Below are 18804 nucleotides of genomic sequence, written 5' to 3'. Positions count from 1 at the left end.
AAGAGCTCTCAAATGTCTGCATGCCACTGGACTCTAAAGAGCAAGTATCCCAAGGGAGAGGAAGTTGAAGCTGACGGGTTTTTAAGGCAGAAACCAGCATAATGTAGCTGTTGCTCTATCAGCCAAGCAGTTGCAGAAATTCTTGGGGAAGGAACATAGTCCTCTGCTTGTTAATGTGAAGACCATCAGAAAACTGGGGTACAATGTTTTTAAATTGCCACATAGTTTATGAGCCATTATTTACCACCAGGTATATAGTGTTAAAACCTTGTTTTGGGCCAGGCATGGTGGCGCACACATGTAATCCTAGCATTTGGGAGGCTGAGATGGGAGAATTGCGGTTTGTGGACAGCCTTAGCTACTTTGGCCCTTTGCAACAGTGAGACCCTCTTTCAAAGTAAAGAGTAAAAAATAAGGCTGGGGTGTAACTCAGAGGTTAGGATGCCATGCCCCTCAGTTCCATCCCCAGTACCACCAAAAAAAAAAAAAAAACCCCACAAAAAAACCTTATTTTGGTATTTTTTGCTCAATCATAGTCTTATACTTGTACAAATTTAGACTTTGCTATATAATCCAAATATCACAGTTATGAGGACATTTCTATCACCTAAATAGTTAGGACTGATAGTTTATAAGAAGTTAAAAGAAACTTTCTTTATTATTAATTATAAAAATAATAATAATAATAATTATTATTATTATTATTATTATTATTATTATTATTATTATTTGTGCTATTGGGTTTGGAACCCAGCAGCATTCTACCTCTGAGCTACCCCCGTAGCCTGACTTTTTATTCTTTATTTTGAAACAGAGTCTTAGTGAGTTTTAAAGGGCCTCACTAAGTAGCTGAGGCTGTCTACAAACCACAATCTTCCTGTCTCAGCCTCCCAAATGATGGGATTACAAGTGTGCACCACCACACCTGGGTTTTCTTTAAAAAAAAAAAAAGAGAAAAGTTATCAAATTAATACATGCTATTTTCTGCATATCACTGTAAATCTAATAATATTTTTGTATCTAAACCAAAAATACTTAGAGATTGTTCTGGACTATCAACTCTCTCCTTTCCCTGAGACTTTATGAAACACTTATGTTTTCATGTTAACATAGCATCTTACAAATAGATTACTTAGCAATATTTGTTTAAACAGAAAAGTGTTTTTTACAAAGTCAGTTGCTCTTTTCAGGTATTTGGAAATAGTTATAGAAACTGAGACATTAAGTTAGAGGAAGGAAGGATAAATATCAATAGCTTGACCAGGTCAATTTATGTCTAATACATTTATTACTATGATATTAGCATACTTTTCCTATATCTCTTTTCTTTAAAACCTACATATATGCACACAATTTCTTTTTTTGTGTGTGGTACTGGGGGTGGAGCCCAGGGGCTTTCCTACCTCCAGGTTATACTCCTAGACCTATTTTTTATATTTTATTTGGAAACAAGGTCTTACTAAGTTGCTGAGAGCCTAAGTAGCTGAGGCTGGCTTCAAACGTGTGCAATCCTCCTGTCTCAGCCTCCCAAGCGCAGGAATTACAAGCGTGCGCCACCACGCCCGACTCTATGTACACATTTTCTGATAAAATAGTTTTCCTCCAAGCTGACAGCCAATGAGTTGCCAAGTGCTCTCAATTTTACCTCCCAAATCAGTGGTTTAAAAATTGACTATTAACTCAGGAACATTAACATGTGAGTTATTCTTTATTTATCCTGGCAACACCTACAAACATTTGAAAAACAGTAACTTTTGCAGGTGTGAATCCTGGTTTTTCTTAAGTCTTGTGTTTAATGTACATAAGGATTTGTGGTTCCTTTGCAATTAAGAATTTCCTAAAACCTGCTCAGGAGTCTGTATTCCATAGATTGGGAACCACTCTCCTATTGTCTCCATTCTTAGTGCTACATCTCACTTAGGGCATGTAGTTATTTTCCTCTCTGGCATATTTGCTCCTGTTTTCTTTCCTTTTCTCTTTTCTTTCTTTCTTTTATTTGGGGGGTGGTACTGGGGTTCCTGGAAACCCTTCTACCTCCGGGCCACACTCCCAGACCTATTTTATTTTTTTATTTGGAAACAGGGTCTCTTAAGCCAGCGAGGCTGGATTGGAGCCTGCGATCTTCCTGTCTCCACCTCCCAAGAGCGGGGATTACAAGCATGCACCACCACGCCTGACTGCTCCTGTTTTCTTATTCTTTATTTTTTTATAATGCGGATTAAAAAAAGGGTCATTCTACCTCTCAGCCACACCCTTTGTATTTTTTATTTTGAATCGGGGTCTTGCTAGTTTGACAAGAGTTTCACTAAATTACTGTGGCTGTCCTCAAACCTGTGATCCTCTTGTCTCAGCCTCTCAAGTACTGGGATAACAGGCAAGTGTCACCGTTCCTGGCTAGTCTTCCTATTCTTAAGTCCACCCTTCGACACTGCCACTGCATTGACTAAAATATCTTACCAACTTGCTTCTCTTTTTGAAAACTTTTAGCACTGTTTGGTTACCTTAACAGAGATCACAAATGTTTTATAAATTGATTTCAGCTGCTTTCTTTCTTTCTTTCTTTTTTTTTTTTTTTTTACAGTGCTGGGGATTGAACCAGAGGTGCTCTGCTACTAAGCTACACCCCCAGCCCAGCTCTTCTTTATTTTTTTGTTTTGAAATGGTCTCACTAGGTTGCTAAGCATCTGGCTAAGTTGCTGATGCTGTCTTTGAACCTGTGATCAACCTTTCTCAGCCTTCCAAGTACAAAGATTATAGGCACGCACCACTTCCAGATGATTACAGTTTCTTTATTCAGTCTTATCTTTTTCCAGATATATATTAGATATTGGATCCAGGGCAATACTCCCAGCCATAGCATGTGTGCGCGCATGCATGCATGTTTACTGAGGATACCTCTGAATTACACTGCCAGGACTTTTTTACTTTTTTATTTAGAAATAGAATTTTACTAGTCTGATGAGCGTCTCGCTACTTACTGAGGTTGTCTTAGCTTCCAAAATACTAGCATTACAGGTGTGTGCCACCATACTCAATCCCATGGCCTTATTTCATTCTTTTACTTTGAAACTTGGTCTCGCTAAGTTGTAGAGGACCTCACAAACATGCATGGCTGGCTGCAAATTTATGATTATCTTGCCTCAGCCTCCCCATTATTGGGATTACAAGCGTGCACCATTACATCTGACTTTTTCTTTTTTTAGTAGTTATATCTTTATACCTCCAAAGTAGTTTGAACCATTTTTATAGGTCATATACTACCTATATAATATATAATATATACATTAATATAATTCACTCATTGTTGTTTAATGCCTCAGTGTTCTTAGATTCTTCTGCCTACCAGGACAAACCTTCACAGTCTACTTAACTCTAGTTAGAGGTTACCTCTTTACTGCTTCCATTCCCCTTATACTCCCTTTCTCCTAGCACCTACCATACTATATTGTAATTGTGTTCTTATTCTTTTTCCACAACTAGACTATAAGGGCTGGGCAGACATTGTGCTTAACAGTCCTTTGAATCTTCCTATTCCTAGGATTAGCATGTGCAAAGTAACCAGATATTTGTTTACCTGAATGGGTTGTATTAGACATCTGATTAATCAAATATTTCTGAACTTCACTGACATAAATTTTCTCTTTCAGCTGAAGAAAGCAGTAGTAGTGACAGTATGTGGTTAAGCAGAGAGCAGACACTGCACACCCCCGTTATGATGCAGACACCACAGCTCACATCCACTATTATGAGAGAACCGAAAAGATTACGGCCTGAGGATAGCTTCATGAGTGTTTATCCAATGCAGACTGAGCATCAAGCTCCTCTTGATTATAAGTAAGTACATTTGATCATCTTCTGTACTAAAACATTATTAATTATATAGAAAAAAGTTAAGTTAAAAGAAGAATAAAATTCTCCTTGAAGCACGCAGGTAACATGGATGTTAGCTCAAAGACAACAAGAGGAAGCAAGGCAACAGCAGGAGAGAGCAGCAATGAGCTATGTTAAACTGCGAACTAATCTTCAGCATGCCATGTAAGTGAGAGTGCCTTATTGTCTGAGTCTAGGAAGTTCACTAATTCATTTTAACATATTTTAATGTGTGCCTTCTAAAATTTCAGCAAACTCTCTAGAGTAACTTAGCTGAAATAATCAAGGAACTAAAAATTGGTCTTTCCAACAGAAAAAAATGTTCTATGTTAAATATTAACTAGATAGCCAAAAGACCAATCTTAGATTGATCTGTTGGAAAAGTTTAAAACTGAATCCTTGTTTATTTTGGTACACAGAATTAAAAAAATACATTTCTGTTACATCTTAGTTAATTTCCCACCTGAGTTCAGGCCCTCATCTCTCACCTGAACTATTTATTGTTTTAGCTATCTAACTGGTTTTCTTCCCTCAAATCCCCATTTATCCGTTCACCAAACCCCTCTCTTCACACCCTCCCACCACTTCATCATTCACACAACCATCAGAAATTACTATTCTAGAATAAAAATCCTACCATGTAACTCTCTTAATTAAAACCTTTCCATGGCTCCCCATTGCCTGCTGGATAAAGTTCAAACTCCTTAGCTCATGGCATGCAGTATCTTTCAAAATGTGGCCTCTACCTACATTCTAGTAGCAAATGTTATTCCCTGGCAACTGGTAAAATCATTATGAAAGAATAAGCTCAGGTGTCACCTTAATTGAAGCTGTGGTTATCTATGCTCCTATAACACTATGTATATTCTATTTTTTCTTATTGCACTTACCATATTGTATTACAGCTTTTTGTTTGAGTTTGTCACTTTTTCTAGACTGTGAGCTCCTCAAGGGCAGGGAAACCATTTGTCGCCTATTAGTACTTGATACATTAAGGTTGCAAAGTAACTGTTTGTTGAATAAGTAAATGTTCATTGCTTAAAAATGTAATTTATCTTTTAAATATTGTTTTTACTGGATATTGTATGAGGACTTTATAAATTTTTCTGAAATCTTTATTAGCTTTGGCTTTAAAAGAAATTGCTGACAAGCTTTCTTTAGATGTTTCATATGCCTTGATTTGTATATAGGGACAACTTAAGATTCTAATTAAGTTTTTGCATTTGAAAACATTATAACTTAATGCAATATATGTTTTAATCCTAGAAAGTAGTAATTGTTATTCTATTTTTTTAATTTATATTTTGTTTTGTTGGTTTTAAAATAAGACTTTCACTTGCCTTTTCTTCATTTACCACATAAGTGGTAGACTGTATAAGTGGTAGACTGTATAAATGTACGTCAATGATCTCCATAGTGGTCCTAAGAAATTGTAGATTCTGATCCTAACTTGGCTAATATGGTCATCATCTATACTATCTCATCATCTACACTATCACTGGCTTCTGTATTCATTTCTCTGGCTGTGTTCCCCTTAATATAGTCTTCATGTTAGATTCTACAACTAATTTCTTAGCTTCCAGTTAGTCGCCGATCCAAACATTACAGAATGCTGTCATGCAGTCATTTGGTTTATATCACTTCCACAAAAACTTGGTGTACTATTCCCCAAGTACTCAGTACCATATATAATTATACTTTTGTGGGCACTTTGTTTTAATTTCCAATTATAGGTCATTTCTCCCAAGCAACCAAAAGGGATTGCCTCTTCTCTATCACCAGAGTATTATTTGGTTTTATTGTACCATAAGTAGTCTGTGGGCTGCAACTTTAAGGCATTTTTGTTTTGTAGTGATTTTTTTTATTATGATATCTGTCCTATAACTGAAAATATTTCTAAAATATCTTTTTCCCTGTAGTTGATATCACATAAATCTTCCATGTACTCCAAATGAAATGTAGAATGGATTTTTGGGTTTTGATAACATGATCCATAAAACACACATATCCCCTTCACAGTAGCCTCCATTAAATATAGTAAGATTGTCCTTTCTTATCCAGAACTGTTAGGACTGTTTGTTCAGGTAACCTGGGTCAGATGATCATGTCTTGTTATCTTCTTATAAGATCCAGCATAGTAGTATGCACATTGTAAACTTTTAGCAATAGTTATTGAAGGCTTGGTGGGTCTTTTCCTTGAAGGGGGTTCTTTGGATAACAAAAGAAGGTAATGTTGGCCAAACTGGGAGACGAGAAGTTGCACTGAATTTCACTATTGGATTTGCTACTTTATGCTGATATGGAATAAATTGTGGACTTAGCTTATTTTCCCCATGATTATGTAATAGCACACAGAGCTATTGGTCTTAACTTTAATTTTTATTTGTATGTAATGTCTTAGTTTTGAGTTTCATAGGGCACAAGATGTCACATACTAAGTATTGCCCAGTTTTCCTGAAGCAGAATTAATCCCTTCTTTTAGTATATCTTTATTGTACGTGATGCATAGTTCTGTTGTAAAACTACCATATTGTGATAATCACCCATCTCTATTTTCCCATAGTAGAGTGTGAGCTCCTTGAGGGCAGGAATGATGTCTTTTTTTATGCCTAGGACATAATAGAAACTTGTCACAGAGTAGCCACTGTGTGAATGAGTGAGTGCATGCTTGCTACATACTAGGTGTAATAAATGGATGAGTGAATGCTGAATAATATTATCATTACATGTGATGAAAATATAGGTATTCTGAAAATATCACTTTGGTCTCTGTTTTATGTTTGTTTATTAATTTGTACCCTGCCTACTTTCAAAATGGATTTGAGGTATCTAGTATGTTCCTATGTGGGAAATTCTCATTGAACTTTGTATATGTGATAACAGAACTATAAAGCTAAATGTATCAAAGTACTATAGAATAAACATAACTTCTTAGCATTTTTAAACAAGTGACATTGGGATTTGTACATCATTGATGACATGATCAATGCCTAAACATTATCCCTGACCTTTAATTCCATCATTTCCCATTATATTTGAATATAGAGAACCACATAGTTGCTGCCTATATATTAATAGTTACAACATTGGCTTAGATCTTCACTTTGTTTTGTATTTCTCTAGTCGGCGTGGTACAAGCTTAATGGAAGATGATGAAGAACCAATTGTTGAAGATGTTATGATGTCCTCAGAAGGAAGGATTGAAGATCTTAATGAGGGAATGGATTTTGACACCATGGATATAGACTTGGTAAGGAACTTACATAAGTAAGATTTCCAATTTAGATCTTTTAAAAATAAAGTTGAATAATTATTGGAGAAATACTTTATAAAAATAAGTTCTATAAAAATATTAAAATGTTGCCAGGGGCTTAGGTATATGAGAAGGGATTGAGGACCATTTGGAGGTGGTGGGGGTGATAGATTCTAGTTTAAGATGATAAAACTAATAAGCTGGGCATGGTGGCTGTTATACCAATACTTGGAAGGCTGATAACAGAAGAGTGCAGGATTGAGGGCAGCTTCAGCAACTTAAGGTGACTCACTCTCAGCAACCTAGTGAGACCCTGTTTCAAAATAAAAAATAGAAGGGGCTGGGGGCACCTCCCCCCAACACCCACATGAAAAAAAATGTATTAATTTAGAAATGTATAAAGTAAAAGATACATTTACATATATTAATTTTACTTTGAAAATCAAACAGTATTTAATAATTATTTATTAAAATTTTCATCTTATGAGTTAGTATTCTAAATATCATAGCCATGTGTAGTGGTATATGCTTGTAATGCCAGTACTTGGGAGGCTGAGACAGGAGGTTCATATATTCACAGCCAGCCTCAACAACGTAGTGAGGCCCTTTGCAACTTAGTAAGATCATGTTTCAAAGTAAAAAAAAAAAAAAAAAAAAAAAAACAGGGCTTGGAGAATAGCTCAATGGTAGAATGCCCCTGGGTTCAATCCCCAGTACCATATACATACAAAATATTAAGTTGGTACCTCCAAATTTCTGTATCATAAAATGAAGCAAATTACTTAAGCTTACACATATTCTCAATAATTTTATAGACATTAGGGCATATAGTATGTAAAATGCTTTGGCATATTTTATTTTGCCAGTTTAATTCAGCTTTGTGAGGTAGGTTGAGAGGATTTGAGGATATTGGAACTTGAACTAAAGAGGGAAAAAAAACTTCTAGTCATAAAGCTGAGACTTAGCCCAGTCTTGTGAATCTACTTTTTAGTTTACCATAATGTATTTTTCTTAAAAGAAATAAGTATGGCTTCCCTTTAAAGTAATTTTTTTTTTTTTTGTGGTACTGGGTGTGGAACCCAGAGGCTTCCTACCTCCAAGCTATATTCCCAGACCTATTTTATATTTTATTTGGAAACAGAGTCTTGCTAAATTGCTGAGAGCCTCACTAAGTAGCTGAGGCTGGCTTCGAACCTGTGCAATCCTCCTGTCTCAGCCTCACAAGCGCAGGGATTACAAGCATGCGCCACCACGCCTGGCTTCTTTAAAATAATGTTGAGGAGATTTTAAAAGTAAAATAAAAAAGTGAATTTTTAGTTGTCTTTCTAAATGATTTTCCACAAATTAATGAATTTTGTACCTTGAAACATTCTGTAATTTGAGTTTATAATATTTGAAATATTATAAAGTAAGCTTGCAGTCACATAAGCTATGCAAACACCTAATGATAACTAATATGGATATTTTCAGTTTCTATCTGGCTTGACAGGAAATGTCAACTTCTTTTCTTTTCCCTTAGCCACCATCAAAGAACAGACGCGAAAGAACAGAACTGAAGCCTGATTTCTTTGATCCAGCTTCAATTATGGATGAATCAGTAGGTTTAATTTAAATGTACCCCTAGGATTACAAAATAAAGAATATAGGAAATCCCCAAGTTTGAGGTTGAAGAGCTGGGGCAGCATACTGAGAATGACTACAATTGGACACGAGAAAAGGAGGCTAGCAGGCAGGATTTCAGAGGGAAGGAGAGGAGTGATGCAATAGTGGCAAAAGATTATAAAAGAGTTTTTAAATCCCTGGCCAACTGGAACATTAAGGGATTTGAACCTTTCCTCTAGGTTTGGGTTGCCTGTTGAAGGACAGCATGAACCAGAATTGTATTTCACAGAGTTTTCCTTGATATTTATGGATGGATAGGATGAGTGCTGTGATAACTGTAATATAAAGGCATGGTGAAAAATAGTAACTTGAACAAAGGTTTTTCTAGTGAAGAAGGGGGAACATTGGGCTATCTAGAATAAGAGACAGTTATCCTCCACCAATCCTTACTTGGTAGTTATTTTTTTCATTCTTTTTAAGTTCCTCTCATATCAGTCTCCTGTGCCATACTGCCCCCTGATAATACCTTGGTTCAAGTTCTTTTCAGCCTTACCCCTCCTTTATATCTCTTCTGGGATTATCTTTCTAAAATGCAGATCAGATCTTTTCACCCATCGTTCTAAATCTTTTTTCATTTTTCCCCAATGCTTTTTTTTTTGTGTGTGTGTGAGGGGGGCTACTGGGGATGGAACCCAGCAGCATTCTACCTCTGAGCTATACCCCCAGCCCTATTCTTTATTCTTTATTTTGAAATAGAATCTTACTAAATTTTAGAGGGCCTCACTAAGTAGTAGCTGAGGCTGTCTACGAACCACAAACCTCCTGTCTCAGCCTCCCAAATGTTGGGATTAGAAGCATGCGCCACCATGCCCACCTTTACCCCTGCTTTTAAGAAAAAAAAAATCTGAGTCCTGGACCTGGCCAACATGGTCCAGTTCTTTTGCCACTTTTACCTTGGCCTTCTTCCTGTATTTATAGGTATCGTGTTCTAGCCATACCAAGTCTTTTTTTTTTTTTTTTTTTTTTTTTTTTCGGGGCTGGGGATGGAAACCAAAGGCATTTGACCTCTGAGCTATACCCCTTGCCCAATTTTTTATTCTTTGTTTTGAAACAGGGTCTCACTGAGTTGCAGAGGGCCTCACTAAGTAGCTGAGGCCATCTGCGAACTGCAATTTTCCGGTCTCAGCCTCCCGAATGCTGGGATTACAAGCATGCGCCACCATACCCGGCCCAATTTTTTTAGTTTATTTCCAATACACTATGCTCTTTCATAATTATGACTACATATAAACTTTTTTTCTCTGCCCTTTTTCTCTTGGAGTTCACAGGTTTAGGAAAGGGAAGCTTACCCCAGGGCCCATGGGGTCTGTGACTTTCACTTTCATGGTGAAAAGAATTTCAGCACTAGCCATTTAGATATAAAGGCAGGGGTTTATTTAGCAAAATTGAGGAAGTGAATTTTTCCTTTAATACACAGTTTTGACATTAGCTGTGGCATTTTTATTGACCTCTCTAGATAGGTATTTTATTCTCTGCTCCCTTTAATACTTTGTATATAATTTTATTGTGATAATTACCAGACTAGTGCAGTGAGATATGTTATTACATGTCCTGGTTCCTCCATAGATTGAACTCCTTGAAACAGTGAGGATTTTACTCATTTTCATTTCTGTCTAGGAAAGTAGGTATTGGTTTTGTCAAATGAACAAATCATTTAAATGCCCTTCCTTTTCACTTCCCAATGTCTCATTTTACTCCTTCCTTTTAACACTCAATACCTCAGGTTACTGTTGTACCATCTTCTGAGGCACCATTCCCTATTTGCTGTCCCCTGCCTTATAATCTGCTTTTAGGTAGCTCTTGGAAATATTTTGACAAACTAATTTACACTGACAATACTAATGAGGTCACTTGTTTGACCCAAATGACAATTTCATAGAGTAACAAAGAAATTTTTAGACAGAACATCTGGGGATCTTTTAAATCAGTATTTCTTCATGTAGGTACGGTGAAATACATTCATTTAACAATTTATTATTGAGCTGGAAGTTGGTGCTAAAAATGAATGACACTTTCCCTGTCTTTTTTTAAATTTATTTATTTATTTTTTTGGTGGTACTGGGGTTCCTGGAAACCCTTCTACCTCCGGGCTACACTCCCAGACCTATTTTTACATTTTTATTTGGAAGCAGGGTCTCCTAAACCAGCGCGCGTGGCTGGCTTCGAACCTGCGCTATCCTCCTGTCTCTGCCTCCCAAGCGCGAGGATTACAAGCGTGCGCCACCACGCCCGGCTACTTTCCCTGTCTTAAAGGAATAAATATTCTAGTGTACCTTGAATATGTACTATGTAATAGTAGCTTATGTGCCTGACATTATGCTAGGCATGATTTATTTCGATCCTTTCAAGAACTTTGCAAGAAATATGGTGGAATTTTCACTTTTATACCCAAGCAAACTGAGACCAAAGAGGTAGTTTAGTGCCTTGGGCACAGTTATACAACTATTAAGTGTCAGAGTAGAAATTTGATGACAATTTGATTTCATGCTGCTGTGAGTAGAAATTTGATACCAATTTGATTCCATGCTGTCTCTAATATTCATGCTTACCAGAACTAAAATCAGATCTCATTTGGATAAAACTCAAAAAGAAGTAATTAGGAAATTGAAATGATTTAGATTTACTATAGTCATAATGAAAGCAATATAAACTATATTTTTTTACAGTTAGCATTTAGACAAAATTACAACCTAAGGCCAAAAGCAAGGACCTAATATTTGTTATTTATAGTAATTTTAGGGCATTTTTTTGTATAGTCACTATATTATAGTTGAGAAGCCATTATTGCTTTGATAATAATAGTTTAGCTGCCTCTGCTTCTAAGTAAAATGAGCACACGTACTTATATCTGTAGTTTTATACTATTACCACATGATGGCAGCAGTCACATAACTGTGAAACTAATCTTAAAAGGTTCAGGTGTCTTTGGAAGTCTGAATTTTCTTGAGTTTATATTAAATATGCATACCCCATAGTATCTCAAAACCATTACTTAAGGAATGAGAAAACAGAGCCAAACGTGGTAGCACACACCTATAATCCCAGCACTTGGGAGACTGAAACAGGATGATTGGTAGTTTTGATAATAGCCTCAATAATGTAGCAAGAAAAAAACAAAAATAAAACAGGCTGGGAGTGTATCTAGGAGAGAGATTGCCCCTGGGTTCAATCCTCAGTAATAAAAAAAGAGAAAGAAACAGAATAATGTGAACTTTTGAATGTAAGAATCTTTTTACTGTAATGCAATAAATATAATCAAAGCAATAGTAAATCAGTCATCAAAATAGTAAAATTGGAATTTAAAACCCTAATGACTGGTTCTAAGATTCTCTAATTCTTGGTAAAATAACTAAATACACATTAGTATATAAATACTTCAGATTATTACTAACATAAATCCTAAGTATATATTATATGACATGATTTTCATATCATCTAAGAATGGTAATATGAAAACTTTGAGCATATCATTTTGGGGTTACATATACATAGGATTCTAGAATTAAGATATAGTTGGTTTTACATCGGAAACAAAATTAATCTATTCCATTATGATAATTGTCATTTTTGCCAGTAGTGGCACAACACTTCAACACTTAATATATATACATTTAGTTATATGTTTAAATGTGTATTAATGTTAGCATAAGAAACAAGTACACTCCATGTTAGCACAAAGTATCAGTAATGTCACTTTTGTATTGAGATTCTCTTATTAGAATTATCTGTATAAAATTGGTAAAAAAAAAGGTATTAGTATAATGAAACTAGTTTAATCTTCCAGTAAGATAATCTAGTTATAATCTAGTGTGTACAAAACTTCAAAAATAAGTTTTAGTTGTTCAGATGCTTTCTAGTTAGGCACTCAATTAATAAACTAAGAATTGACTTATTTTACCGTTTTTTTTTTTGGTGTGTGTGTATTAATATTTTTATTTATTTTTTATTTTTATCTTTTTTTATTGGTGCAATGTATTCATAGAATATAATGGTATAAAGAAAATACTTTTGTAGACATACATGCACACATCGCCCAGTTAGCCCCTACCCAATCCCAACCCCGTTCCTTCCCCATCCCTCCTTCCCATGCTTGGCTTAGTGTTTGACATCTAGTTTTATAGCAATTTATCCAATATTAACGATGATAATCTCATATAACAGTTTCATTTGTCTAATACCAAGCTTTTGATGACTTAAAGATAACATTTCAATATTTCTTTTTGCTTGCTTTCTTACAATAAAAGCAAACAATACAATTTAGAGATAGGTAAAAGACTAACAGAAATAATGAATCTCTACAGATAACCAGTCTTAGTTGTCTGTTGGATGGAAAATCTTGTTTCTCTGGTTCTGGTGTGTGTTACCTATTTCTTCTTTGTAGTTCATCTCTGAGTATTTCTCTAGCGCTGGTTTTGAAGACATAAATTCCTTCAGTTTCTGTTTGTCATGGAAGCTTCTTATTTCCCCATCTAATTTGATAGAAAGTTTTGTTGGGTAGGAAACTTTTGGCTGGAAGTTGTTTTCTTTCAGAGTTTGGAATATGTTACTCCAAGCCCTTCTGGCTCTCATGACTTGGTTTGGGAAGTCTGGAGTGATTCTAATTGGTTTGCTTCTGAATGTCACTTGGCCCTTTGTTTTTGATGCCTTTAAGATTCTCTGTTTGGCTTCCACATGTTCATTTTGACAATTATGTGGCATGGGGATCTTCTTCTCTGATCCTCTCTAAAGGGAGTTCTTTAAGTTTCCTGGACCTGTGTATCAACCTCTTGCTCTATGTTTGGAGATCTTTCTGCTATTACTTCCTTGCAAAGATTGTTGATCCCTTTGGTTTCACCTTCTTTTCCCTCCTCTATTCCAATTATTCTTAGGTTAGCTCTCAAAATGTGCCCATATTCCTTCAATGTCAGATTCCTGCTATCGGATTTTTTTTCTATATTAGAAACTATGCGTTCACTTTTTGAATGATCATCTTCTAGGAGCGAGATTCTATTCTCTATGTGGTCTAATTGGTTGTTTGTACTTTGAATTGAGGCCTTTACTTCATTAATTGCATCCTTTATCTCTCTTTGTCTCTCTCTGAATTCTTTTAGAAACACCTCTATTATTTATACAGTTATTTTCCCGATTTGATCTTCTAGACATCTTTGAATCTGTTTTATCAGGTTCTGATGTTGTGGGGTTGTGGCCATTCATTGCTCCATTGTTATTCCTCTTTCCCATGATTTCGGAAGTTTGTGCCTTCTCTGGGTTCTTCCCTGCGTCACTACGACTTCACTTCAGGTGCTCTAGATCTCGAATCTGTGGTATCTCAGTCATCACTACTCCTTTACTGGGTTGTATCACAGAGTCTCAGACCCAGGGGGTCAATCGAGGCTGCTTTAGACCATGGGAGGTGCCAGGTTGTGCGTTCTCCTATGGTGTGATATCTCTACCACCGCCACTCCCCCACTGGGTCAAGTCCCTGGGAGTACAGTACTGGGATTTCTCCTCTAGGGGTCGCAATTTGACTCACTGTTGTTGAGTACGCAGATGGAGCTGTCATGGACTCGGTGAATTTGCTGCTGCTGCCGCTGCAGGTGGCAATATGGCGCCGCTGCTATGCCCTCAGCCGTGAGGCTGGCATATTTCTTTTCTGTGTTTGAGCTCCGCTCTGAGTCCCTGCACGTTGTGCAGAGCCCAGCCCCTGGGAGCTTTAGATGCTCCCTGCGCTGAGAAATCTGCCGAATTCCTCCAGCTGATCTGCAGTGGCTCATCTCGGCTCACTGTCTGCCGCTCCTCTCTGGAGCCTGGTGGGCTGTTGAGTGCGTTAGTTTGATGCCATCCGGTGAGCTTGCCGCTGCCGCCGGCAGTAAGGCGCTGCTGCCGTGTCCTTGGACGTGAGGCTGGCGTATCTCCTCTCTGGTTCTGAGCTCCATTATGAGTTCCCCTCCTTTCTGGAGCCTGGTGCTATAAGGGAAAATCGCGCCCACCGCTTCGCGCTGCGGCTCCGGCTGCAGCACTGCGGTCTGGTTTCTGGTGTCTCATTTTTCCAGCCCTCTTTTTCTCTATCCCTTGAAATTACATTTTTTGTTTCTCTGCTGATGGTGTTTTCTGGCTATGAAAGGCGCTGATTTTTTGGTCATAGAGATTGGTTGTTAGTGGGGCTCATAAGCCCCGCTTTTCTCCGTCGCCATCTTCCCGGAAGTCGTATTTTACCGTTTTCATCAGTCATTAGAACTTTTCTTATTCAGAGTCAGTGTTTTGGCTAGAAAGGACCCTTGCTATTTAGGCTTCTTTAGTGGAAACAGTCTAACCACCAAATGAGAACCCTGAAATTTCTTGGAGGCAAGGCATAAATGTTGTGGTAGTTAATGGAAGGGTAAAAAGTAGAGTACATACATCGTCTTTGTTTTAATTCCTGGGTGTTCTAATAACTTTAATAATTCATTACAAAGAGGCTGCAATATGATTTCCTAGTCTGAAAACATGCAGTTCCTTGAAATCAGAACAATTCATAAGTTCTGACTTTTATTCAAGTGAGATTTAACTTTCTAGTAAGAGTTCTTTGTGATCTCAATCTCTGGCTTTGAGAGCAGTTTTTCCTAGCACATTTTAGTATTTTAAAATATTATTTAATTGGCATAATAAGTGTTAGAATATAATAGAAATACCTAACTTAGTATATATGTCAAAAGTTATGTGCCACTCTGGTTTAATGAAAAAGGAGAGTAACTCCATTCATCATCTACTTTTACTTTTAGTGAAAAGTAGTTATTAAATTTTATGTAACATTCTTTTTCCCCACCTGGAATATATAGAAAAGCATCGATACAAATCATTTTACCCTATTTTACCTCATTTCATTTCTTAAAATTTATATAGTTCTATTAACTGAGGCCAGATTGTCAAAGAAGGCTTCCTGTTTTTGCCATGCTTGTATTATACTTGGATATTTTTGGTTTGCATGTTCAAATGTCTTTTGAAAAGCTATGCTCACTTCAGACTGCAAAAATTCTTTATAGAATTATTTAACTCTTTGCAGAGACCATGTCTATTTATTTGAATATTCAACAAGTATTGAGTGTCTGTATATGTGTAGGGCTTTAAGGGTGTCTATAAACATAATTAAGCTAAGGTCCCTACATTTATTTATATTTGTGAGGGAAATTGCATTTTGATTAGTCATGAGATTATTTCATTATTTATTAATGGTCACATTAGTTTTGAAATTACATTATCTGGAAATGGGATGTTTTTAAAGTGGTTTTATTAGCATGTTATTTAATGTATTATTAATAAAATATTAATATAATACAAATTTTTATAAAGATGTGAATGACTATTTTAACAAGATTTTTTTTTTCCTCTCTCATTAGGTTCTTGGGGTGTCAATGTTTTAATACCAGTACACAATTAAATCTGTGGTGAAGTCATTTTCTAAGTGGAAGAGGAAATTTTAAAATAAAGTGTGGTAGATACAGTGAAATTCTGTACACATTTTTCTCTAAGGAGAATATGACATGCTTATGCTTACCAAGATCAAGTGCATTGAGGGGCAGTTTTGTTTGCCTGAAAAAAGTAAAGGACAAGTAAACAATTTGATGATAAGCTACAGTTTTTCTTAGAAAGTAAATATTTTATTTATGCGCTGTTAGTTGGCTTTTAAATCAATTATTTCATGCTTTTTTAAAAATAATCTGAAGAGGCATTTGGTACAGATAAGAATCCTCTCACATTTATTTACTGGTTGTACTAAATAATGATGAACTCTGCTGGATTTCTGTTTACATCCAAGACACAATGTTAAGAATGACTTTATTCCCTGACCCTGAAATTGTAGAATAGATTGTTTTTAGCATTCTGAATTTAAATGCTTAAAACATCAATCAACGAAACTTTGTTTTAAATATTGTAATTGTGGAGAAAAGTTAAAACTTATAAGCAGAACTTTTACAATTTTTTCATCTAAAATGTATTTTAAGATATTTTTAAAATCCAAGAGCTTCTCTATACTTTTCAGAACTATCCAGATGCAGTGAACTGCCAGAAGGTAACCAGTCTCAAACATGCTTATCCCACTATCAACCCTGAAAGTTTGCTTGTCCTTTAAGATAAAATGTAATGTTGTGATATTCCTTCCAGTAGTGCCACTGTATTTTGTCTCCAAATAAAAGAAGCTTATTGTAGTATGTTTGCAGAAAAATTCTAAACAAAAATTATACAGCTTATTAGAGTGTGGGAATAGGGATCTAAATTTTAAATAAAATTATATATATATATAAATTGGTGCTGATTTTATAATTGCGCAGTTTGTTTAGTTTTTTCTTACTTTTAAATTCCAACTTAAAATTATGAGGTTTCAGAAATATATTGAAAGTTTAACAATGTTTAAAAATAGAAAAGCATGAGTGTTCATGCTTTAAAATGATTTTTAAATTTGTATTTTATATTGTTTTATCTATCTGTCTTTGCAAGCAGTCTTCAGGTTAAAGATACTTCTAACAGGTTACAGTACATTTCCTCTGTATGTAAATTAGATGGAATAATAGAATTCATAACCCATAATATTCTTTGAAAGCTAAGCTTTAAACTTCATTTTATGTCCTTTCACAAATGAATTAGTTTCAAACAGAAAGTGGCTACTTGCCATTTTGACATCAACTCATTTTGCGAGGCTTAGGCAGCTAGACATCGTTTAAAACAAAATATTAACTTATATTACATGTGTATCTTTTGTCAGTCGTCTCTCAGTTCTTGAGGTATATTATTTTAATCATTCCATGCCTTAATATGCTTGCAATACAAGAATATCTTAAGATGGGTGGATACCAAAAGACTTCCAGTTTTTAGAGTCAGAAATCTACAAGCATTGGGCTGTGGTAGCCAAAAACCATAGGTTAGCTAAAAGTTCACGATAAAATACAATTATTTTATTAAATCATGGTTAATAACAAATGAAATCAGGCTTGTTTAACAGATTTTTCATCAATAAATACTGTTATGTGCATAAGTATTGCATATGTTGTTTTACACACCACTGCATTTACTAGAACTGCTGAGAGGACTGTATATATGATTTTAAACCTAAGTTGATTTTTCCCCCCTTAATCTTGAAAGGAGTTCTTCTTTGTGAAAGCAGTTCTTACAGCTTTGTTTTCAACCAGCTAAAAATGTTTTATATATTACTCTAACCTGTTGTCCTCCACATTCTATTGTCCTAATTGTACTGTTTTCTGATTTGTATTTATGTCTTGAGACAGTAACTTTTTGAATAAAAATAAACCTACAGTATGTTGTATGTTTTATCTCTTATGACTAAAATGGGAAGGGTGGCTCTAAATGGTTTATAAATTTTATCTCATCACATCTTTTAATGTGTTTGAGTGGCAATGCTTATAGAAAACATCACCATTTTAATTTTTAATAAATTGTATTTTTTTGTGTGTGGTGCTAGAGATTTAAGCCAGGTGTGTTCTACCTCAGCTACACATCCACCCGTATTTTATTGTTTATTTTGAAACAAGGCCTCACAAAGTTTTGGAGGGTCTCACTAAGTTTCTGAGGCTGGCTGCGAACCTATGATGCTCTTATCTCAGCCTCCCAAGTACTAGCATTACAAATGTGCACCCCCATGCTTGCCTTAATATGAAAAACATTTTACAATAAACTTGACAGAATTTTATAGCAAACATACTTAATATTTGGCATTATTAAAAATCTATCAGAGCCGGGCGTGGTGGTGCACTCTTGTAATCCCCGCACTTGGGAGGCGGAGACAGGAGGATTGCGCAGGTTTGAAGCCAGCCTTGCTGGCTGATGAGACCCTGTTTCCAAATAAAAATATAAAAAATAGGTCTGGGAGTGTAGCCCGGAGGTAGAAGGGTTTCCAGGAACCCCAGCACGACCTCCCAAAAATAATTTTATATATATCAGTAAGTCTCATGTTTTATGTATTTATTTTTTGGTGGTTGTACTGGGAATTGAATCCAGATTTGCTCTATCATGGAGCTATGTTCAGCCTTTTTTTCAACAGGGTCTCA

The 18804-nt window shown here is 35.8% G+C and overlaps 1 protein-coding gene across 3 annotated transcripts in view; it reads left to right on the top strand.

Annotated features, from left to right (window-relative positions):
• Positions 1–16164, top strand: part of STAG2 (STAG2 cohesin complex component) — a gene marked incomplete at both ends in the record, with an annotated part of 100409 nt that extends 84245 nt beyond the window's left edge. For 2 of the 3 annotated variants that reach the window (XM_080718594.1, XM_080718593.1), the window contains 5 exons: positions 3648–3834; positions 3925–4035; positions 6994–7120; positions 8643–8720; positions 16141–16164. In XM_080718594.1, coding sequence (XP_080574720.1) covers positions 3648–3834; positions 3925–4035; positions 6994–7120; positions 8643–8720; positions 16141–16164 — 527 coding nt within the window. The remainder of the gene's footprint in view (positions 1–3647; positions 3835–3924; positions 4036–6993; positions 7121–8642; positions 8721–16140) is intronic. The other variant, XM_080718595.1, reaches the window with a different exon arrangement.
• Between the last annotated feature and the right edge of the window lie 2640 nt (positions 16165–18804).

The sequence above is a fragment of the Muscardinus avellanarius genome, assembly GCF_963383645.1.
Source record: "Muscardinus avellanarius genome assembly, chromosome: X".
In the NCBI taxonomy this organism is placed as follows: Eukaryota; Metazoa; Chordata; class Mammalia; order Rodentia; family Gliridae; genus Muscardinus; species Muscardinus avellanarius.
Note: the sequence above shows the minus strand (reverse complement) of the source record. Positions and strands in the feature narration are given on the sequence as shown.